The following is a 25,000-nucleotide window of genomic DNA, read 5'->3' as shown; positions in this document are numbered from 1 at the left end:
TGACAGGATGGTGACAGTGACAGGGTGGTGATAGTGACAGGGTGGTGACAGGGTGGTGACAGTGACAGGGTGGTGACAATGACAGGGTGATGACAGGGTGGTGACAGTGTGGTGACAGGGTGTTGACAGGGTGTTGACAGGATGGTGACAGGGTGGTGACAGGGTGGTGCCTAGGTGGTGACAGGGTGGTGCCTAGGTGGTGACAGGGTGGTGACAGGGTGGTAACAGGGTGGTGACAGGGTGGTGACAGGGTGGTGACAGTGTGGTGACAGGGTGGTGACAGTGTGGTGACAGGGTGGTGACAGGGTGGTGACAGGGTGGTGACAGTGACAGGGTGGTGATAGTGACAGGGACGGGGTGGTGACAGGATGGTGACAGGGTGGTGACAGGCTGTTGACAGGGTGGTGACAGTGACAGGGTGGTGACAGGTTGTTGACAGGGTGGTGACAGTGACAGGGTGGTGCCTAGGTGGTGACAGGGTGGTGACAGTAACAGGGTGGTGACAGGGTGGTGACAGTGACAGGGTGGTGATAGTGACAGTGACAGGGTGGTGACAGGATGCTGACAGGGTGTTGACAGTGACAGGGTGGTGACAGGTTGTTGACAGGGTGGTGACAGTGACAGGGTGGTGACAGGGTGGTGACAGTGAAAGGGTGGTGACAGTGTGGTGACAGTGACAGGGTGGTGACAGGGTGGTGACAGTGACAGGGTGGTGACAGGGTGGTGACAGTGTGGTGACAGGGTGGTGACAGGGTGGTGACAGGGTGATGACAGGGTGTTGACAGGGTGTTGACAGGGTGGTGACAGTGACAGGGTGGTGACAGGGTGGTGACAGGGTGGTGACAGGGTGATGACAGGGTGGTGACAGTGACAGGGTGGTGACAGGGTGTTGACAGTGTAGTGACAGTGACAGGGTGATGACAGGGTGGTGACAGGGTGGTGACAAGGTGATGACAGTGACAGGGTGGTGCCAGGGTTGTGACATGGTGGTGACAGGGTGGTGACAGTGACAGGGTGGTGACAGGATGGTGACAGGGTGGTAACAGTGACAGGGTGGTGACTGGGAGGTGACAGGGTGTTGACAGGGTGGTGACAGTGACAGGGTGGTGACAGGGTAGTGACAGTGACAGGGTGGTGACAGTGACAGGGTGGTGACAGGGTGTTGACAGGGTGGTGACAGTGACAGGGTGGTGACAGGGTGGTGACAGGGTGGTGACTGGGAGGTGACAGGGTGTTGACAGGGTGGTGACAGTGACAGGGTGGTGACAGGGTAGTGACAGTGACAGGGTGGTGACAGTGACAGGGTGGTGACAGGGTGGTGACAGGGTGTTGACAGGGTGGTGACAGTGACAGGGTGGTGACAGGGTGGTGACAGGGTGGTGACAGTGACAGGGTGGTGACAGGGTGTTGACAGTGTAGTGACAGTGACAGGGTGATGACAGGGTGGTGACAGGGTGGTGACAAGGTGATGAGAGTGACAGGGTGGTGCCAGGGTTGTGACATGGTGGTGACAGGGTGGTGACAGTGACAGGGTGGTGACAGGATGGTGACAGGGTGGTAACAGTGACAGGGTGGTGACTGGGAGGTGACAGGGTGTTGACAGGGTGGTGACAGTGACAGGGTGGTGACAGGGTAGTGACAGTGACAGGGTGGTGACAGGGTGTTGACAGGGTGGTGACAGTGACAGGGTGGTGACAGGGTGGTGACAGGGTGGTGACTGGGAGGTGACAGGGTGTTGACAGGGTGGTGACAGTGACAGGGTGGTGACAGGGTAGTGACAGTGACAGGGTGGTGACAGTGACAGGGTGGTGACAGGGTGGTGACAGGGTGTTGACAGGGTGGTGACAGTGACAGGGTGGTGACAGGGTGGTGACAGGGTGGTGACAGTGACAGGGTGGTGACAGGGTGGTGACAGGGTGTTGACAGGGTGTTGACAGGGTGCTGACAGTGACAGGGTGGTGACAGTGACAGGGTGGTGACAGGGTGGTGACAGGGTGGTGACAGGTGTTGACAGGGTGGTGACAGTGACAGGGTGGTGACAGGGTGGTGACAGTGAAAGGGTGGTGACAGTGTGGTGACAGTGACAGGGTGGTGACAGGGTGGTGACAGTGACAGGGGTGGTGACAGGGTGGTGACAGTGTGGTGACAGGGTGGTGACAGGGTGGTGACAGGGTGATGACAGGGTGTTGACAGGGTGTTGACAGGGTGGTGACAGTGACAGGGTGGTGACAGGGTGGTGACAGGGTGTGACAGGGTGATGACAGGGTGGTGACAGTGACAGGGTGGTGACAGGGTGTTGACAGTGTAGTGACAGTGACAGGGTGATGACAGGGTGGTGACAGGGTGGTGACAAGGTGATGAGAGTGACAGGGTGGTGCCAGGGTTGTGACATGGTGGTGACAGGGTGGTGACAGTGACAGGGTGGTGACAGGATGGTGACAGGGTGGTAACAGTGACAGGGTGGTGACTGGGAGGTGACAGGGTGTTGACAGGGTGGTGACAGTGACAGGGTGGTGACAGGGTAGTGACAGTGACAGGGTGGTGACAGTGACAGGGTGGTGACAGGGTGTTGACAGGGTGGTGACAGTGACAGGGTGGTGACAGGGTGGTGACTGGAGGTGACAGGGTGTTGACAGGGTGGTGACAGTGACAGGGTGGTGACAGGGTAGTGACAGTGACAGGGTGGTGACAGTGACAGGGTGGTGACAGGGTGGTGACAGGGTGTTGACAGGGTGGTGACAGTGACAGGGTGGTGACAGGGTGGTGACAGGGTGGTGACAGTGACAGGGTGGTGACAGGGTGTTGACAGTGTAGTGACAGTGACAGGGTGATGACAGGGTGGTGACAGGGTGGTGACAAGGTGATGACAGTGACAGGGTGGTGCCAGGGTTGTGACATGGTGGTGACAGGGTGGTGACAGTGACAGGGTGGTGACAGGATGGTGACAGGGTGGTAACAGTGACAGGGTGGTGACTGGGAGGTGACAGGGTGTTGACAGGGTGGTGACAGTGACAGGGTGGTGACAGGGTAGTGACAGTGACAGGGTGGTGACAGGGTGTTGACAGGGTGGTGACAGTGACAGGGTGGTGACAGGGTGGTGACAGGGTGGTGACTGGGAGGTGACAGGGTGTTGACAGGGTGGTGACAGTGACAGGGTGGTGACAGGGTGTGACAGTGACAGGGTGACAGTGACAGGGTGGTGACAGGGTGGTGACAGGGTGTTGACAGGGTGGTGACAGTGACAGGGTGGTGACAGGGTGGTGACAGTGACAGGGTGGTGACAGGGTGGTGACAGGGTGTTGACAGGGTGTTGACAGGGTGCTGACAGTGACAGGGTGGTGACAGGACAGGGTGGTGACAGGGTGGTGACAGGGTGGTGACAGGGTGTTGACAGGGTGTTGACAGGGTGGTGACAGGGTGCTGACAGGGTGTTGACAGGGTGGTGACAGGTTGGTGACAGGGTGGTGACAGGGTGGTGACAGGGTGATGACAGAGGGGTGACTTTGACAGGGTGGTGACAGGGTGGTGTCAGGGTAGTGTCGTGTCTTTGGCTATGCCGGATTAAGTGATATTACATGCTATTCTTTTAAATAATTTCTCCGTAATTAATATTACCTGATTGAGCTAATCATGTAAATGTAATTAACTAGAGATTCGGGGCACCACGAAATAATATTTATAGATCTGTTAATATTTTAGTAATATTTTACATCAATAGCAGTCAATATTAATCGTCACCTTAATTCAGTCTCATCTGAAAGTTGTACATTCTTGGTTATCTTCATGAACCCTGGCTAACAAGTTGAATCAGCAATACAGTACACCCCATTTGGAAAAGGAAAATGCAATAAATATTTACTCTGAGCTACGCTTCGGTAGGTTGGTGGTAGATGGAAGGCCGTGTTGCCAAACCAAGTCCTTTGTCCCTTGAAGAATGTCTCTGGTGGTCAATTGGATACGTTGTAGTAACATCATTGTGCTGTAGACGGGATACTATGTCTGTTTCTTCCTAATCTGCGTTTGCAGCTGCTGTTGCTAACTCAACGGCTAGGAGGTATCACTTCTGTAGTGAACAAGAGTTCAAAGTTCATACCGTTCGCAACCGAAGCTCACACTGAGGTTGGCTTAGTTCTGTAGTTGACATGTTAGTCCTTTTAACGTAGAGGCTGCAGACCTCACGTACTTGGAACAGGAGGTTATATTGTCGTCAAGGGCTTATATAGTGGAGGGAGAAGGGCTTGTTTCACAGTCTACACCCCATGTCTCTTCACAGGGGCGGGTCACTGTTTGAGCAGAGCCCTAACCTTATGAAAACCCAAATCTCTCATTTTGTAGCTAAAATTACATTTAATCTTTTCACCAATAATTTTATATTCAAACATTTAAATTGAACAACAATTTCACGTGAATCCGATGATAACTCTGATGTGTAGACTTTCCACTGTAGAGTATATGTCATCCTATCATCGATGAGAATGTCTCAGATGACAACCGAACTGACATCATATTCATTAAGTACCACCGCATATGTTCAATTGGTCGGATTACCAGAATATAGTTCATTTCCCCCCACCTTAGTTTCCCCCCACCTCAGTAGGGTGATGACAGGGTGGTGACAGGGTGTGACAATGACAGGGTGGTAACAGGGTGGTGACAGGGTGATGACAGGGTGGTGACAGGCTGGTGACTAGGTGTTGACAGGGTGGTGACAGGGTGGTGACAGGGTGGTGACAGGGTGATGACAGGATGGTGACAGGGTGGTGACAGGGTGGTGACTAGGTGTTGACAGGGTGGTGACAGGGTGGTGACAGGGTGGTGACAGGGTGATGACAGGGTGGTGACAGGGTGGTGACAGGGTGATTACAGGGTGGTGACAGGGTGGTGACAGGGTGGTGACTAGGTGTTGACAGGTAGGTGACAGGGTGGTGACAGGGTGGTGACTAGGTGTTGACAGGGTGGTGACAGGGTGGTGACAGGGTGATGACAGGGTGGTGACAGGGTGATGACAGGGTGGTGACTAGGTGTTGACAGGGTGGTGACAGGGTGGTGACAGGGTGATGACAGGGTGGTGACAGGGTGGTGACAGGGTGGTGACAGGGTTGTGACAATGACAGGGTGGTAACAGGGTGGTGACAGGGTGTTGACAGGGTGATGACAGGGTGGTGACAGGGTGGTGACTAGGTGTTGACAGGGTGGTGACAGGGTGGTGACAAGGTGGTGACAGGGTGGTGACAGGGTGGTGACAGGGTGATGACAGGGTGGTGACAGGGTGGTGACAGGGTGATGACAGGGTGGTGACAGGGTGGTGACTAGGTGTTGACAGGGTGGTGACAGGGTGTGACAATGACAGGGTGGTAACAGGGTGGTGACAGGGTGATGACAGGGTGATGACAGGGTGGTGACTAGGTGGTGACAGGGTGGTGACAGGGTGGTGACAGGGTGGTGACAGGGTGGTGACTAGGTGTTGACAGGGTGGTGACAGGGTGGTGACAGGGTGGTGACAGGGTGATGACAGGGTGGTGACAGGGTGGTGACAGGTTGGTGACTAGGTGTTGACAGGGTGGTGACAGGGTGGTGACAGGGTGATGACAGGGTGGTGACAGGGTGTGAAAGGTGATGACAGGGTGGTGACAGGGTGGTGACAGGGTGGTGACAGGGTGGTGACAGGGTGGTGACAGGGTGGTGACAGGGTGGTGACAGGGTGGTGACAGGGTGGTGACAGGGTGTTGACAGGGTGGTGACAGGGTGGTGACTAGGTGGTGACAGGGTGGTGACAGGGTGGTGACAGGGTGGTGACAGGGTGATGACAGGGTGGTGACAGGGTGGTGACAGGGTGGTGACTAGGTGACAGGGTGGTGACAGGGTGGTGACAGGGTGGTGACAGGGTGGTGACAGGGTGGTGACAGGGTGGTGACAGGGTGGTGACTAGGTGTTGACAGGGTGGTGACAGGGTGGTGACAGGGTGGTGACAGGGTGGTGACAGGGTGGTGACAGGGTGGTGACAGGGTGGTGACTAGGGTGTTGACAGGGTGGGGTGACAGGGTGGTGACAGGGTGTGACTAGGGTGTTGACAGGGTGGTGACAGGGTGGTGACAGGGTGGTGACAGGGTGGTGACAGGGTGGTGACAGGGTGGTGACAGGGTGGTGACTAGGTGTTGACAGGTAGGTGACAGGGTGGTGACAGGGTGGTGACTAGGTGTTGACAGGGTGGTGACAGGGTGGTGACAGGGTGGTGACAGGGTGGTGACAGGGTGATGACTAGGTGTTGACAGGGTGGTGACAGGGTGGTGACTAGGTGGTGACAGGGTGGTGACAGGGTGGTGACAGGGTGGTGACAGGGTGATGACAGGGTGGTGACAGGGTGGTGACTAGGTGTTGACAGGTAGGTGACAGGGTGGTGACAGGGTGGTGACTAGGTGTTGACAGGGTGGTGACAGGGTGGTGACAGGGTGATGACAGGGTGGTGACTAGGTGTTGACAGGGTGGTGACAGGGTGGTGACAGGGTGGTGACTAGGTGTTGACAGGGTGGTGACAGGGTGGTGACAGGGTGGTGACAGGGTGGTGACAGGGTGTTGACAGGGTGGTGACTAGGCGTTGACAGGGTGGTGACAGGGTGGTGACAGGGTTGTGACAGGGTGGTGACTAGGCGTTGACAGGGTGGTGACAGGGTGGTAACAGGGTGGTGACAGGGTGTTGACAGGGTGTTGACAGGGTGGTGACAGGGTGGTGACAGGGTGGTGACAGGGTGGTGACAGGGTGGTGACTAGGTGTGGTGACAGGGTGGTGACAGGGTGGTGACAGGGTGGTGACTAGGCGTTGACAGGGGGTGGTGACAGGGTGGTGACAGGGTTGTGACAGGGTGGTGACTAGGCGTTGACAGGGTGGTGACAGGGTGGTAACAGGGTGGTGACAGGGTGTTGACAGGGTGTTGGCAGGGTGGTGACAGGGTGGTGACAGGGTGATGACAGGGTGGTGACAGGGTGGTGACAGGGTGGTGACTAGGTGTTGACAGGGTGGTGACAGGGTGTTGACAGGGTGGTGACTAGGCGTTGACAGGGTGGTGACAGGGTGGTGACAGGGTTGTGACAGTGACAGGGTGGTGACAGGGTGGTGACAGGGTGGTGACTAGGTGTTGACAGGGTGGTGACAGGGTTGTGACAGTGACAGGGTGGTGACTAGGTGTTGACAGGGTGGTGACAGGGTGGTGACAGGGTGGTGACAGGGTGGTGACAGGGTGCTGACAGGGTGGTGACAGGGTGGTGACAGGGTGGTGACAGGGTGGTGACAGGGTGGTGACAGGGTGGATGTGTTAGTCCACCACACATAGAGAAGTGTTATCCTTCCACCTGTAGTGTTGTGATAAAGAGCCCCAGGCTGCATCCCAAATTACAACCTATTTCCTGTATCGTCAATGCTTTTGACCAAAGAGTACATCCCAAATTACAACCTATTTCCTGTATAGTCAATGCTTTTGACCAAAGAGTACATCCCAAATTACAACCTATTTCCTGTATAGTCAATGCTTTTGACCAAAGAGTACATCCCAAATTACAACCTATTTCCTGTATAGTCAATGCTTTTGACCAAAGAGTACATCCCAAATTACAACCTATTTCCTGTATAGTCAATGCTTTTGACCAAAGTACATCCCAAATCAACCTATTTCCTGTATAGTCAATGCTTTGACCAAAGAGTACATCCCAAATTACAACCTATTTCCTGTATAGTCAATGCTTTTGACCAAAGAGTACATCCCAAATTACAACCTATTTCCTGTATAGTCAATGCTTTTGACCAAAGAGTACATCCCAAATTACAACCTATTTCCTGTATAGTCAATGCTTTTGACCAAAGAGTACATCCCAAATTACAACCTATTTCCTGTATAGTCAATGCTTTTGACCAAAGAGTACATCCCAAATTACAACCTATTTCCTGTATAGTCAATGCTTTTGACCAAAGAGTACATCCCAAATTACAACCTATTTCCTGTATAGTCAATGCTTTTGACCAAAGAATACATCCCAAAATTACAACCTATTTCCTGTATACTGCCCATGTAGGGTTCCATTTGGGAGGCAGACCGGTTCTGAGAGGTTGTTAGGAACATGTTCTGGATGACTGCTGGTGTTGTAGTCGTACTGTCTGTCCCACAATAACCTGCTTCTAGTTTCCTACATACTAGTGTTGTAGTCATACTGTCTGTCCCACAATAACCTGCTTCTAGTTTCCTACATACTGGTGTTGTAGTCGTACTGTCTGTCCCACAGAGGCCATCATCAGCAACCATCAGTCCTCAACTGGCAGCTTCATTAAATAGTACCCACAAAACACCAGTGTCAACAGTGAAGAGGAGACCCCGGGATGCTGGCCTTCTAGGCAGAGTTCCTCTGTCCAGTCTCAACGTCAACAGTGAAGAGGAGACTCCGGGATGCTGGCCTTCTAGGCAGAGTTCCTCTGTCCAGTCTCAACGTCAACAGTGAAGAGGCGACTCCGGGATGCTGGCCTTCTAGGCAGAGTTCATCTGTCCAGTCTCAACGTCAACGGTGAAGAGGCGACTCCGGGATGCTGGCCTTCTAGGCAGAGTTACTCTGTCCAGTGTCTGTGTTCTTTTGGCAATCTTAATCTTTTCTTTTTATTGACCAGTCTGAGATATGGCTTTTTCTTTGCAACTCTGCCTAGAAGGCCAGCATCCCGGAGTCGCCTCTTCACTGTTGACGTTGAGACTGGTGTTTTGCGGGTAATATTTAATGAAGCTGCCAGTTGAGGACTGATGGTTGCTAATAATGGCCTCTGTACACCTATGTAGATATTCCATCAAAAATCTGCCGTTTCCTGCTACAATAGTCATTAACAACATTAACAATGTCTACAATTTATTTCTGACCAATGTGATGTTATTTTAATGGACAAAAGAATTGCTTTTATTTAAAAAACAGGGACATTTCTAAGATACTCCAAACTTTTGAACAATAGTGTATAAATACTGGAACTCAGCTGTTGGTTGTGTTGACAGTCACACCAGAGACTAAGCTCAGTGGAACTCAGCTGTTGGTTGTGTTGACAGTCACACAAGAGACTAAACTCAGTGGAACTCAGCTGTTGGTTGTGTTGACAGTCACACCAGAGACTAAGGTCTATGGAACTCAGCTGTTGGTTGTGTTGACAGACATACAAGAGACTAAGCTCAGTGGAACTCAGCTGTTGGTTGTGTTGACAGTCACACAAGAGACTAAGCTCAGTGGAACTCAGCTGTTGGTTGTGTTGACAGACATACAAGAGACTAAGCTCAGTGGAACTCAGCTGTTGGTTGTGTTGACAGTCACACAAGAGACTAAGCTCAGTGGAACTCATCTGTTGGTTGTGTTGACAGTCACACAAGAGACTAAGCTCAGTGGAACTCAGCTGTTGGTGGTGTTGACAGTCACACCAGAGACTAAGCCCAGTGGAACTCAGCTGTTGGTTGTGTTGACAGTCACACCAGAGACTAAGGTCTATGGAACTCAGCTGTTGGTTGTGTTGACAGTCACACCAGAGACTAAGGTCTATGGAACTCAGCTGTTGGTGGTGTTGACAGTCACACAAGAGACTAAGCTCAGTGGAACTCAGCTGTTGGTGGTGTTGACAGTCACACCAGAGACTAAGGTCTATGGAACTCAGCTGTTGGTTGTGTTGACAGACATACAAGAGACTAAGCTCAGTGGAACTCAGCTGTTGGTTGTGTTGACAGTCACACAAGAGACTAAGCTCAGTGGAACTCAGCTGTTGGTTGTGTTGACAGACATACAAGAGACTAAGGTCTATGGAACTCAGCTGTTGGTTGTGTTGACAGTCACACAAGAGACTAAGGTCTATGGAACTCAGCTGTTGGTTGTGTTGACAGTCACACCAGAGACTAAGCCCAGTGGAACTCAGCTGTTGGTGGTGTTGACAGTCACACCAGAGACTAAGCCCAGTGGAACTCAGCTGTTGGTGGTGTTGACAGTCACACCAGAGACTAAGCCCAGTGGAACTCAGCTGTTGGTGGTGTTGACAGTCACACCAGAGACTAAGCTCAGTGGAACTCAGCTGTTGGTGGTGTTGACAGTCACACCAGAGACTAAGCTCAGTAGAACTCAGCTGTTTTCTTCTTTTCTTGTTGCAGTGGTTTGGTGACCTGGTAACCCCCGTGTGGTGGGAGGATGTCTGGCTGAAGGAAGGCTTCGCTCACTTCTTTGAGTACGTTGGAACGGACTTCCTCTTCCCCAAATGGAACATGGTAAGATCTTTATTGTGTTGTAAAGATAGCGAAAGATTACAATACCTTGTAATTACACTGTGACTAATTTAACCACACTAAATGACTTTACTTCTGATCTTATCTGAGGATTAGAACAGTTTATTATAATGTCTGTCAGTTGGAACAAAGACAAGGAACAGTTTATTATAATGTCTGTCAGTTGGAACAAAGACAAGGAACAGTTTATTATAATGTCTGTCAGTTGGAACAAAGACAAGGAACAGTTTATTATAATGACTGTCAGTTGGAACAAAGACAAGGAACAGTTTATTATAATGACTCTGTCAGTTGGAACAAAGACAAGGAACAGTTTATTATAATGACTCTGTCAGTTGGAACAAAGACAAGGAACAGTTTATTATAATGACTCTGTCAGTTGGAACAAAGACAAGGAACAGTTTATTATAATGACTGTCAGTTGGAACAAAGACAAGGAACAGTTTATTATAATGACTGTCAGTTGGAACAAAGACAAGGAACAGTTTATTATAATGACTGTCAGTTGGAACAAAGACAAGGAACAGTTTATTATAATGACTGTTAGTTGGAACGAAGACAAGGAACAGTTTATTATAATGACTGTCAGTTGGAACAAAGACAAGGAACCGTTTATTATAATGACTCTGTCAGTTGGAACAAAGACAAGGAACAGTTTATTATAATGACTCTGTCAGTTGGAACAAAGACAAGGAACAGTTTATTATAATGACTCTGTCAGTTGGAACAAAGACAAGGAACAGTTTATTATAATGACTGTCAGTTGGAACAAAGACAAGGAACAGTTTATTATAATGTCTGTCAGTTGGAACAAAGACAAGGAACAGTTTATTATAATGACTGTCAGTTGGAACAAAGACAAGGAACAGTTTATTATAATGACTCTGTCAGTTGGAACAAAGACAAGGAACAGTTTATTATAATGACTCTGTCAGTTGGAACAAAGACAAGGAACAGTTTATTATAATGACTCTGTCAGTTGGAACAAAGACAAGGAACAGTTTATTATAATGACTGTCAGTTGGAACAAAGACAAGGAACAGTTTATTATAATGACTGTCAGTTGGAACAAAGACAAGGAACAGTTTATTATAATGACTGTCAGTTGGAACAAAGACAAGGAACAGTTTATTATAATGACTGTCAGTTGGAACAAAGACAAGGAACAGTTTATTATAATGACTGTCAGTTGGAACAAAGACAAGGAACAGTTTATTATAATGACTCTGTCAGTTGGAACAAAGACAAGGAACAGTTTATTATAATGACTCTGTCAGTTGGAACAAAGACAAGGAACAGTTTATTATAATGACTCTGTCAGTTGGAACAAAGACAAGGAACAGTTTATTATAATGACTGTCAGTTGGAACAAAGACAAGGAACAGTTTATTATAATGACTGTCAGTTGGAACAAAGACAAGGAACAGTTTATTATAATGACTGTCAGTTGGAACAAAGACAATGAACAGTTTATTATAATGACTGTCAGTTGGAACAAAGACAAGGAACAGTTTATTATAATGACTGTCAGTTGGAACAAAGACAAGGAACAGTTTATTATAATGACTGTCAGTTGGAACAAAGACAAGGAACAGTTTATTATAATGACTGTCAGTTGGAACAAAGACAAGGAACAGTTTATTATAATGACTGTCAGTTGGAACAAAGACAAGGAACTTTTTATTATAATGACTGTCAGTTGGAACAAAGACAAGGAACAGTTTATTATAATGACTGTCAGTTGGAACAAAGACAAGGAACAGTTTATTATAATGACTGTCAGTTTGAACAAAGACAAGGAACAGTTTATTATAATGACTGTCAGTTGGAACAAAGACAAGGAACAGTTTATTATAATGACTCTGTCAACTGGAACAAAGACAAGGAACAGTTTATTATAATGACTCTGTCAGCTGGAACAAAGACAAGGAACAGTTTTTTTTTCTCAATTTACCAAACAAGATACAATAGTATTGACTGATTAGTCTGTCCATATTGTTTTCATCTAGCATGGTAAACCATTAACCATCTATTTTTACCATTACATCTGAAACCCTTCAATCTAATCTACCCGTTGTTATTCCTTATTCGTCATCGTTTAGGGGCCGATGAGTTCGTGCACTTCCAATAAAATAATCCGTCATAAAGAGTTTGGTGGGGCGGAACAAAATGTTGTTTGTTAAAAGTCACTTCCAGTCTCCAGACGGAGATGTATTTCTGCTAATGTAGAAAAATAGCTTGTTTCCATGCATTTCCAATTCATCTCTAGGTAAAAACTGAACAGTGACAGGCCACATAAATCTTGCGTTGGGGTAGTAATTTACACTGATTTCATCTCAGTAGCGAAGGCAGTATTTGAATTGAAAGTTGTGCCGTTCCCTGTGGGGGACTCATTGAAGACGCATATCTCAAAGCCTGACTGCTAGGACACTAGGCACACAGTGCAACGCGCTGGACTGGACTGTACCATCACACAGGACCAATATCACACTGGACTGGACTGTACCATCACACAGGACCAATATCACACTGGACTGGACTGTACCATCACACAGGATCAATATCACACTGGACTGGACTGTACCATCACACAGGACCAATATCACACTGGACTGGACTGTACCGTCACACAGGACCAATATCACACTGGACTGGACTGTACCATCACACAGGATCAATATCACACTGGACTGGACTGTACCATCACACAGGACCAATATCACACTGGACTGGACTGTACCGTCACACAGGACCAATATCACACTGGACTGGACTGTGCCATCAAACAGGACCAATATCACACTGGACTGGACTGTACCATCACACAGTACCAATATCATACTGGACTGGACTGTACCATCACACAGTACCAATATCATACTGGACTGGACTGTACCATCAAACAGGACCAATATCATACTGGACTGTACCATCAAACAGGACCAATATCATACTGGACTGGACTGTACCATCAAACAGGACCAATATCACACTGGACTGGACTGTACCATCAAACAGGACCAATATCACACTGGACTGGACTGTACCATCAAACAGGACCAATATCACACTGGACTGGACTGTACCATCACACAGGACCAATATCACACTGGACTGGACTGTACCATCACACAGGACCAATATCACACTGGACTGGACTGTACCATCACACAGGATCAATATCACACTGGACTGGACTGTACCATCACACAGGACCAATATCACACTGGACTGGACTGTACCGTCACACAGGACCAATATCACACTGGACTGGACTGTGCCATCAAACAGGACCAATATCACACTGGACTGGACTGTACCATCACACAGTACCAATATCATACTGGACTAGACTGTACCATCACACAGTACCAATATCATACTGGACTGGACTGTACCATCAAACAGGACCAATATCATACTGGACTGTACCATCAAACAGGACCAATATCACACTGGACTGGACTGTACCATCAAACAGGACCAATATCATACTGGACTGGACTGTACCATCAAACAGGACCAATATCACACTGGACTGGACTGTACCATCAAACAGGACCAATATCACACTGGACTGGACTGTACCATCAAACAGGACCAATATCATACTGGACTGGACTGTACCATCACACAGGACCAATATCACACTGGACTGGACTGTACCATCAAACAGGACCAATATCACACTGGACTGGACTGTGCCATCAAACAGGACCAATATCACACTGGACTGGACTGTACCATCACACAGTACCAATATCATACTGGACTGGACTGTACCATCACACAGTACCAATATCATACTGGACTGGACTGTACCATCAAACAGGACCAATATCATACTGGACTGTACCATCAAACAGGACCAATATCACACTGGACTGGACTGTACCATCAAACAGGACCAATATCACACTGGACTGGACTGTACCATCAAACAGGACCAATATCACACTGGACTGGACTGTACCATCAAACAGGACCAATATCATACTGGACTGGACTGTACCATCACACAGGACCAATATCACACTGGACTGGACTGTACCGTCACACAGGACCAATATCACACTGGACTGGACTGTACCATCACACAGGATCAATATCACACTGGACTGGACTGTACCATCACACAGGACCAATATCACACTGGACTGGACTGTACCGTCACACAGGACCAATATCACACTGGACTGGACTGTGCCATCAAACAGGACCAATATCATACTGGACTGTACCATCAAACAGGACCAATATCACACTGGACTGGACTGTACCATCAAACAGGACCAATATCATACTGGACTGGACTGTACCACCAAACAGGACCAATATCATACTGGACTGGACTGTACCATCAAACAGGACCAATATCACACTGGACTGGACTGTACCATCAAACAGGACCAATATCATACTGGACTGGACTGTACCATCACACAGGACCAATATCACACTGGACTGGACTGTACCATCAAACAGGACCAATATCACACTGGACTGGACTGTACCATCAAACAGGACCAATATCACACTGGACTGGACTGTACCATCACACAGGACCAATATCACACTGGACTGGACTGTACCATCACACAGTACCAATATCACACTGGACTGGACTGTACCATCAAACAGTACCAATATCATACTGGACTGTACTGTACCATCAAACAGTACCAATATCATACTGGACTGTACTGTACCATCACACAGTACCAATATCACACTGGACTGGAATGTACCATCACACAGTACCAATATCACACTGGACTGGACTGTACCATCAAACAGGACCAATATCACACTGGACTGGACTGTACCATCACACAGTACCAATATAACACTGGACTGGACCATCACACAGTACCAATATCACACTGGACTGGACTGTACCATCACACAGTACCAATATCACACTGGACTGGACTGTACCATCACACAGTACCAATATCACAGTGGACTGGACTGTACCACCTCGCAGTACCAATATCACACTGGACTGGACTCTACCATCACACAGTACCAATATCACAGTGGACTGGACTGTACCATCACACAGTACCAATATCACAGTGGACTGGACTGTACCATCACACAGTACCAATATCACAGTGGACTGGACTGTACCATCACACAGTACCAATATCACAGTGGACTGGACTGTACCACCTCGCAGTACCAATATCACACTGGACTGGACTCTACCATCACACAGTACCAATATCACACTGGACTAGACTGTACCATCACACAGTACCAATATCACACTGGACTGGACTCTACCATCACACAGTACCAATATCACACTGGACTGGACTGTACCATCAAACAGTACCAATATCATACTGGACTGTACTGTACCATCAAACAGTACCAATATCATACTGGACTGTACTGTACCATCACACAGTACCAATATCACACTGGACTGGAATGTACCATCACACAGTACCAATATCACACTGGACTGGACTGTACCATCAAACAGGACCAATATCACACTGGACTGGACTGTACCATCACACAGTACCAATATAACACTGGACTGGACCATCACACAGTACCAATATCACACTGGACTGGACTGTACCATCACACAGTACCAATATCACACTGGACTGGACTGTACCATCACACAGTACCAATATCACAGTGGACTGGACTGTACCACCTCGCAGTACCAATATCACACTGGACTGGACTCTACCATCACACAGTACCAATATCACAGTGGACTGGACTGTACCATCACACAGTACCAATATCACACTGGACTGGACTGTACCATCACACAGTACCAATATCACAGTGGACTGGACTGTACCATCACACAGTACCAATATCACAGTGGACTGGACTGTACCACCTCGCAGTACCAATATCACACTGGACTGGACTCTACCATCACACAGTACCAATATCACACTGGACTAGACTGTACCATCACACAGTACCAATATCACACTGGACTGGACTCTACCATCACACAGTACCAATATCACACTGGACTAGACTGTACCATCACACAGTACCAATATCACACTGGACTGTACCATCACACAGTACCAATATCACAGTGGACTGGACTGTACCATCACACAGTACCAATATCAGACTGGACTGGACTGTACCATCACACAGTACCAATATCACACTGGACTGTACCATCACACAGTACCAATATCACAGTGGACTGGACTGTACCAATATCACAGTGGATTGGACTGTACCAATATCACAGTGGACTGGACTGTACCATCACACAGTACCAATATCACAGTGGACTGGACTGCTGTATCTCCTGTGTTAATGTGACACCAATGCTATCTATCAATGAGAGTGACCACTACATTACACTAAAAGGGCTACAAGCCATTCCTCTATTCCAATATCTCTTCAAATATCCCCATTAGCATAGCACTGACAATGAAGCAATGTATTGGATATTGGCCATGCCTTCTAGGTTGTGTGTTATTATGGGATATTGGCCATGCCTTCTAGGTTGTGTGTTAGTATGGGATATTGGCCATGCCTTCTAGGTTGTGTGTTATTATGGGATATTGGCCATGCCTTCTAGGTTGTGTGTTAGTATGGGATATTGGCCATGCATTCTAGGTTGTGTGTTAGTATGGGATATTGGCCATGCATTCTAGGTTGTGTGTTATTATGGGATATTGGCCATGCCTTCTAGGTTGTGTGTTAGTATGGGATATTGGCCATGCCTTCTAGGTTGTGTGTTAGTATGGGATATTGGCCATGCATTCTAGGTTGTGTGTTAGTATGGGATATTGGCCATGCATTCTAGGTTGTGTGTTATTATGGGATATTGGCCATGCCTTCTAGGTTGTGTGTTAGTATGGGATATTGGTACGTTGGTACATAGTTATTTTTTTTCTTTCTATGGTTTGACTGCTAGTTCCTACATAATTCCACACATATTTTTTTCTCTCACGCAATGGACACTATTCATTCATTCCAGCCTGAGAGCAAACCCTCAAACAAGGGTTCTATATTTTGTACAGGCGTAACCCCAGCTAACTAGCTGACTGATGTTGGTATGTACATAACCCATACTCAGCTGTAACCCCAGCTAGCTAGCTGACTGATGTTGGTATGTACATAACTCATACTCAGCTGTAACCCCAGCTAGCTAGCTGACTGATGTTGGTATGTACATAACCCATACTCAGCCGTAACCCCAGCTAACTAGCTGACTGATGTTTATATGTACATAACCCATACTCAGCCGTAACCCCAGCTAACTAGCTGACTGATGTTTATATGTACATAACCCATACTCAGCCGTAACCCCAGCTAGCTAGCTGACTGATGTTGGTATGTACATAACCCATACTCAGCCGTAACCCCAGCTAACTAGCTGACTGATGTTGGTATGTACATAACTCATACTCAGCTGTAACCCCAGCTAGCTAGCTGACTGATGTTGGTATGTACATAACCCATACTCAGCCGTAACCCCAGCTAACTAGCTGACTGATGTTTATATGTACATAACCCATGTTTAGCCTTAACCCCAGGTAACTAGCTGACTGATGTTGGTATGTACATAACCCATGTTTAGCCGTAACCCCAGGTAACTAGCTGACTGATGTTGGTATGTACATAACCCATACTCAGCCGTAACCCCAGCTAACTAGCTGACTGATGTTGGTATGTACATAACCCATACTCAGCCGTAACCCCAGGTAACTAGCTGACTGATGTTGGTATGTACATAACCCATACTCAGCCGTAAACCCAGGTAACTAGCTGACTGATGTTGGTATGTACATAACCCATACTCAGCCGTAACCCCAGGTAACTAGCTGACTGATGTTGGTATGTACATAACCCATACTCAGCCGTAACCCCAGGTAACTAGCTGACTGATGTTGGTATGTACATAACCCATACTCAGCCGTAACCCCAGGTAACTAGCTGACTGATGTTGGTATGTACATAACCCATACTCAGCCGTAACCCCAGGTAACTAGCTGACTGATGTTGGTATGTACATAACCCATACTCAGCCGTAACCCCAGGTAACTAGCTGACTGATGTTGGTATGTACATAACCCATACTCAGCCGTAACCCCAGGTAACTAGCTGACTGATGTTGGTATGTACATAACCCATACTCAGCCGTAACCCCAGGTAACTAGCTGACTGATGTTGGTATGTACATAACCCATGTTTAGCCGTAACCCCAGGTAACTAGCTGACTGATGTTGGTATGTACATAACCCATACTCAGCCGTAACCCCAGGTAACTAGCTGAACATAACCCATGTTTAGCCGTAACCCCAGGTAACTAGCTGACTGATGTTGGTATGTACATAACCCATACTCAGCCGTAACCCCTAGGATGTTGGTATGTACATAACCCATAGCTGACTGACTGATGTTGGTATGTACATAACCCATACTCAGCCGTAACCCCAGGTAACTAGCTGACTGATGTTGGTATGTACATAACCCATACTCAGCCGTAACCCCAGCTAACTAGCTGACTGATGTTGGTATGTACATAACCCATGTTTAGCCGTAACCCCAGGTAACTAGCTGACTGATGTTGGTATGTACATAACCCATGTTTAGCCTTAACCCCAGGTAACTAGCTGACTGATGTTGGTATGTACATAACCCATACTCAGCCGTAACCCCAGCTAACTAGCTGACTGATGTTGGTATGTACATAACCCATGTTTAGCCGTAACCCCAGGTAACTAGCTGACTGATGTTGGTATGTACATAACCCATGTTTAGCCGTAACCCCAGCTAGCTAGCTGACTGATGTTGGTATGTACATAACCCATGTTTAGCCGTAACCCCAGGTAACTAGCTGACTGATGTTGGTATGTACATAACCCATGTTTAGCCGTAACCCCAGCTAACTAGCTGACTGATGTTTATATGTACATAACCCATACTCAGCCGTAACCCCAGCTAACTAGCTGACTGATGTTGGTATGTATATAACCCATGTTTAGCCGTAACCCCAGGTAACTAGCTGACTGATGTTGGTATGTACATAACCCATGTTTAGCCGTAACCCCAGGTAACTAGCTGACTGATGTTGGTATGTACATAACCCATGTTTAGCCGTAACCCCAGGTAACTAGCTGACTGATGTTGGTATGTACATAACCCATGTTTAGCCGTAACCCCAGCTAACTAGCTGACTGATGTTGGTATGTATATAACCCATGTTTAGCCTTAACCCCAGGTAACTAGCTGACTGATGTTGGTATGTACATAACCCATACTCAGCCGTAACCCCAGGTAACTAGCTGACTGATGTTGGTATGTACATAACCCATGTTTAGCCGTAACCCCAGGTAACTAGCTGACTGACATGTGATCTTCACTTCTTGCTGGAATGTAATGCAAATGTAGAGATATTCTAGTAAAGCCCCATTCACAACAAAGGCCAATGATACCCATGCAATTAATGCAAACATTAATGATGGAACAATTATGCAAATCATACACGTCCCGCTCCTATTCGCTCTCCCCGACCGAGCTGCGTTTGTGATTGGATTAGAGATACGTTAAGTCTGACCTGGTTAATGAAACACTACTCCCGTGTGTTCGATTACAGGAGCGTTAGCATGACAAAGGACAGTGTTGAACAGTAATGGAGTTCACAGTGTATGGAAAAACAACAAACAACTGAATGCCGTTTAGCGTAAATGTTATTAATGTGATATTGAATTTGCGACGGTATATTATGGGATGAAAATCAATTACCCCCCCCCCCCTTATTACAAACTACCATTGTGATATTTCTTTCACCAATGGAATTTAGATTGCTATTACAATGGAGATTCTATACATTATCTGTCAACCTACTGCTTAACCGAGGCGTTGCCAAGGCAACCACAACGTATGGAATGTTAACAGTATCTATGGAGACACCCCCTGTCTATTAAATGGCTTAAGGAAGTGTTCTAAATGCCTCCCTCTTCCCCTACATACACAGAGTGGACAAAACATTAGGAACACCTTCCTGATATTGAGCTTCCTTTTGCCCCTCAGAACAGCCTCAGTTCGTCGTGGCGTGGGACTCTACAAGGTGTTGAAAGCGTTCCACAGGGATGCTGGCCCATGTCGACTCCTAGGCTTCCCACAGTTGTGTCAAATTGGCTGGAGTGTCCTTTGGGCGGTGGGCCGTTCGTGATACACACTGAAACTGTTAAGTGTGAAAAACCCAGGAGTGTTTGCAGTTCTTAACACAAACCGGGAACGCCTGGCACCTACTACCACACCCCGTTCAAAGGCACTTAAAGCTTGTGTCTTAACCATTCACCCTCTGAATTGTCCACAGACACAATCCATGTCTCAAGGCTTATAACCCTTTCTTTAACCAGGTCTCCTCCCCTTCATCTACGCTGTGGATTTATTGATGTGGATTTAACAGGTGACATCAATAAGAGATCATATCTTTCACCTGGCTCCTCCCCTTCATCTACGCTAATTGATGTGGATTTAACAGGTGACATCAATAAGGGATCATATCTTTCACCTGGCTCCTCCCATCTTCATCATCAATAAGCATATCTTTCACCTGGCTCCTCCCCTTCATCTACGCTAATTGATGGATTTAACAGGTGACATCAATAAGGGATGATATCTTTAGGCAATAGGGCTCTGGTCTAAAGTAGTGTACTATATAGGGAATAGGGTGCCATTTGGGACGTAGCCGTAGTGTATTATGCCGCTATGCATATTTTCCAGTCCACTTAAGTGTTTCTGATGTCCAAGGCTAAATAACTCCCTGACACTCAAGTATAGCTAAGAGAAGAAGAGAGAGAGAGGAAGAGATATGGCACAGTCTCAGCCAATCATTTCTGTCACATTTGCATTTCCTGTTGTGGCAGTCGTTTCAATCATGGGCTATATTCATTTGGAAATGATCATAGTCCATCCTCCCTCTTTGTGTCCAGAACAAATTTAGAAGCATCTTTCTCTTCTCCACTCTTCCAGACTTGCAGAACCGCCAGCTAATTGCTCGGCTGCTGCATTTCTAATCACAGAGGGAGCAAAACTCTGTCATCGTCCCAGCAAGGAGTTTTTAAATTGCAGTCAATAAAATATTCATGGTATGGTGAATAGTTTGGACTATTGCCTTTGCTTTCCTTGTGTGGAACAATCACCTAGTCAGAGTGGACCCCCTAATGTATGTCAAATGATTTGCAGTTCTTTCGACAAAACAGGAATCAATTCAGCAGTCCATTTTTTTAAAGGCACTGTGTGGAGAATGGATGATGATGACATCACTGCTAGCTGCCTAGCTTTACCGTCATATATATATATATATATATATATATATTACTGTCTCAGAAAAACAACCCATATAACTAATTCAAAATAAATACATGATCATATCCAGGCATCATCAATATACAAAACATCCCAGTGAAACTGTGTTCCATACTTCAAAACTCTCTTTGTTCTAGAACACAACAACGATATGCTAATCATCACTTCAGTTATTCTCGTCAATTTCAACTCTTTTGTCCCTTTTGTTGATGTGATGACTTTGATGGAGACAGACACAGACCAGGCTTCTCTTAGTGTCCCCAGATGCAACAGCTCTTGGTGGAAAATAAACACCCACAGCAGTTCTATTCACATTAGATAAGACCATCATTAGCATGACAACACGGAACACAATAATGGCCCAGTGTTCCAACCATAGATCAGAATGATTCTAATTCTACTTCTATAGTTCCAACAGCATTGGAAGCCTTTCTCTGTCTCTATGACTGCGGGCTGTGCAGTTGTGATACTGGCTTCTGTATTTAGATGAGTTCAGGTGTAAATTGGCTGATGCTTGCTGCCTGCCCTCTCTTTTTTTTTTTTTTTAGAGGAGGCACGATGCAGACCTCATGCTCTTGAGGAAAGAAAGACAGTGTGTGACTCATTCTGTTTTTTATCCATTGGTAAAGTGTCTAAATCAGGAGAAAAATGTGGTCCTGTGTCTCTCTCTGCTTTGTTAACAAGCAGTCTTGTTACACGGGGATAAACAAATAGGATGACAAGAGACTTCAGGTATTAATATTCACACATTCCGTTTTCTAAACTTCTCAGAAGCAGACAGTTTTCAGCAAACCCTTTACCCTTGCTGATCAGAGATATCTCAACACGAAGTCAGACAGACAAATGTAATGTCTGCTTCCAACTCAAACACGTATATCCCCTGAACCCAGCCCACTCTCCAACCCACTTTCCAGCTCACACGCTCAAACACATAGATCCCCTGAACCCAGCCCACTCTCCAGCCCACTCTCCAGCCCACACCCTCTAACACATAGATCCCCTGAACCCAGCCCATTCTCCCGATCCCAATCACCTTGAATTCTGATCACCTGTTCACACACCTGTATGTCATTACCACACAGTATTTAGTTCCGTTCTTCACACCCCGTCACTGTGAGGTATTGATTGTTTTGTGACACACTTCTATTTGAAGCGCTGGGTTCCGTGTATTAGTCCTCCTGTGTATGATCGTTTTTGGCCATCCTCACTAATGACGCTTTTTACCGATTCCCTGCCTGTACTTTAGCCTATCAGATTTCCTGTTATCAACCTATTGCCTGATTGTCACACCCTGACCTTACAGAGCCTTTTTATTTCTCTATTTGGTTAGGTCAGGGTGTTGGGTGGTTGGGTGGGCATTCTAGTTTGTCTGTTTCTTTGTTGGCGCGGGTATGGTTCCTAATCAGAGGCAGCTGTCTATCGTTGTCTCTGATTGGGAATCATACTTAGGCAGGCTTTTTCCCCACCTGTGTTTGTGGGTAATTATTTATTTTCTGTGAGTGTTTGTGTGCGCCTTGGCTCGTTTATGACAGGGAGTTTGAAGACAGTGAACGTGACACTGATCTCCCAGACTACGTTACAGCGTTTTCCCTGCCTGCACTGTTGCCTTGTTGGATCCCCTGTGTATGACCTTCTACCTGCCCCTGGACCCAGCTACCTGCCTCCTCCTGTGTATGACCTTCTACCTGCCCCTGGACCCAACTACCTGCCTCCTCCTGTGTATGACCTTCTACCTGCCCCTGGACCCAGCTACCTGCCTCCTCCTGTGTATGACCTTCTGCCTGCCCCTGGACCCAGCTACCTGCCTCCTCCTGTGTATGACCTTCTGCCTGCTCCTGGACCCAGCTACCTGCCTCCTCCTGTGTATGACCTTCTGCCTGCTCCTGGACCCAGCTACCTGCCTCCTCCTGTGTATGACCTTCTGCCTGCTCCTGGACCCAGCTACCTGCCTCCTCCTGTGTATGACCTTCTGCCTGCTCCTGGACCCAGCTACCTGCCTCCTCCTGTGTATGACCTTCTGCCTACCCCTGGACCCAGCTACCTGCCTCCTCCTGTGTATGACCTTCTGCCTGCCCCTGGACCCAGCTACCTGCCTCCTCCTGTGTATGACCTTCTGCCTGCCCCTGGACCCAGCTACCTGCCTCCTCCTGTGTATGACCTTCTGCCTGCCCCTGGACCCAGCTACCTACCTCCTCCTATGTATGACCTTCTGCCTGCCCCTGGACCCAGCTACCTGCCTCCTCCTGTGTATGACCTTCTGCCTGCACCTGGACCCAGCTACCTGCCTCCTCCTGTGTATGACCTTCTGCCTGCACCTGGACCCAGCTACCTGCCTCCTCCTGTGTATGACCTTCTGCCTGCCCCTGGACCCAGCTACCTGCCTCCTCCTGTGTATGACCTTCTGCCTGCTCCTGGACCCAGCTACCTGCCTCCTCCTGTGTATGACCTTCTGCCTGCCCTGGACCCAGCTACCTGCCTCCTCCTGTGTATGACCTTCTGCCTGCCCCTGGACCCAGCTACCTGCCTCCTCCTGTGTATGACCTTCTGCCTGCCCCTGGACCCAGCTACCTGCCTCCTCCTGTGTATGACCTTCTGCCTGCACCTGGACCCAGCTACCTGCCTCCTCCTGTGTATGACCTTCTGCCTGCACCTGGACCCAGCTACCTGCCTCCTCCTGTGTATGACCTTCTGCCTGCCCCTGGACCCAGCTACCTGCCTCCTCCTGTGTATGACCTTCTGCCTGCTCCTGGACCCAGCTACCTCCCTCCTCCTGTGTATGACCTTCTGCCTGCTCCTGGACCCAGCTACCTGCCTCCTCCTGTGTATGACCTTCTGCCTGCCCCTGGACCCAGCTACCTGCCTCCTCCTGTGTATGTGACCTTCTGCCTGCCCCTGGACCCAGCTACCTGCCTCCTCCTGTGTATGACCTTCTGCCTGCACCTGGACCCAGCTACCTGCCTCCTCCTGTGTATGACCTTCTGCCTGCACCTGGACCCAGCTACCTGCCTCCTCCTGTGTATGACCTTCTGCCTGCCCCTGGACCCAGCTACCTGCCTCCTCCTGTGTATGACCTTCTGCCTGCCCTGGACCCAGCTACCTGCCTCCTCCTGTGTATGACCTTCTGCCTGCTCCTGGACCCAGCTACCTGCCTCCTCCTGTGTATGACCTTCTGCCTGCCCCTGGACCCAGCTACCTGCCTCCTCCTGTGTATGACCTTCTGCCTGCCCCTGGACCCAGCTACCTGCCTCCTCCTGTGTATGACCTTCTGCCTGCCCTGGACCCAGCTACCTGCCTCCTCCTGTGTATGACCTTCTGCCTGCACCTGGACCCAGCTACCTGCCTCCTCCTGTGTATGACCTTCTGCCTGCCCCTGGACCCAGCTACCTGCCTCCTCC

At 48.1% G+C, this 25,000-nt stretch overlaps 1 protein-coding gene across 1 annotated transcript in view; it reads left to right on the top strand.

Moving 5' to 3' along the window:
* The window catches only part of LOC121845914 (thyrotropin-releasing hormone-degrading ectoenzyme-like), a gene marked incomplete at its 3' end in the record, with an annotated part of 262,455 nt that overhangs the window by 228,738 nt on the left and 8,717 nt on the right, over positions 1-25,000 (top strand). Inside the window, 1 exon segment of the mRNA XM_042318133.1 lies at positions 10,146-10,259. Coding sequence (XP_042174067.1) covers positions 10,146-10,259 — 114 coding nt within the window.

This window comes from Oncorhynchus tshawytscha, unplaced genomic scaffold (genome assembly GCF_018296145.1).
Source record: "Oncorhynchus tshawytscha isolate Ot180627B unplaced genomic scaffold, Otsh_v2.0 Un_scaffold_3414_pilon_pilon, whole genome shotgun sequence".
Classification (NCBI taxonomy): domain Eukaryota; kingdom Metazoa; phylum Chordata; class Actinopteri; order Salmoniformes; family Salmonidae; genus Oncorhynchus; species Oncorhynchus tshawytscha.
The sequence above is the reverse complement of the archived record's forward strand: the minus strand, read 5'-3'. Positions and strand labels throughout refer to the sequence as shown.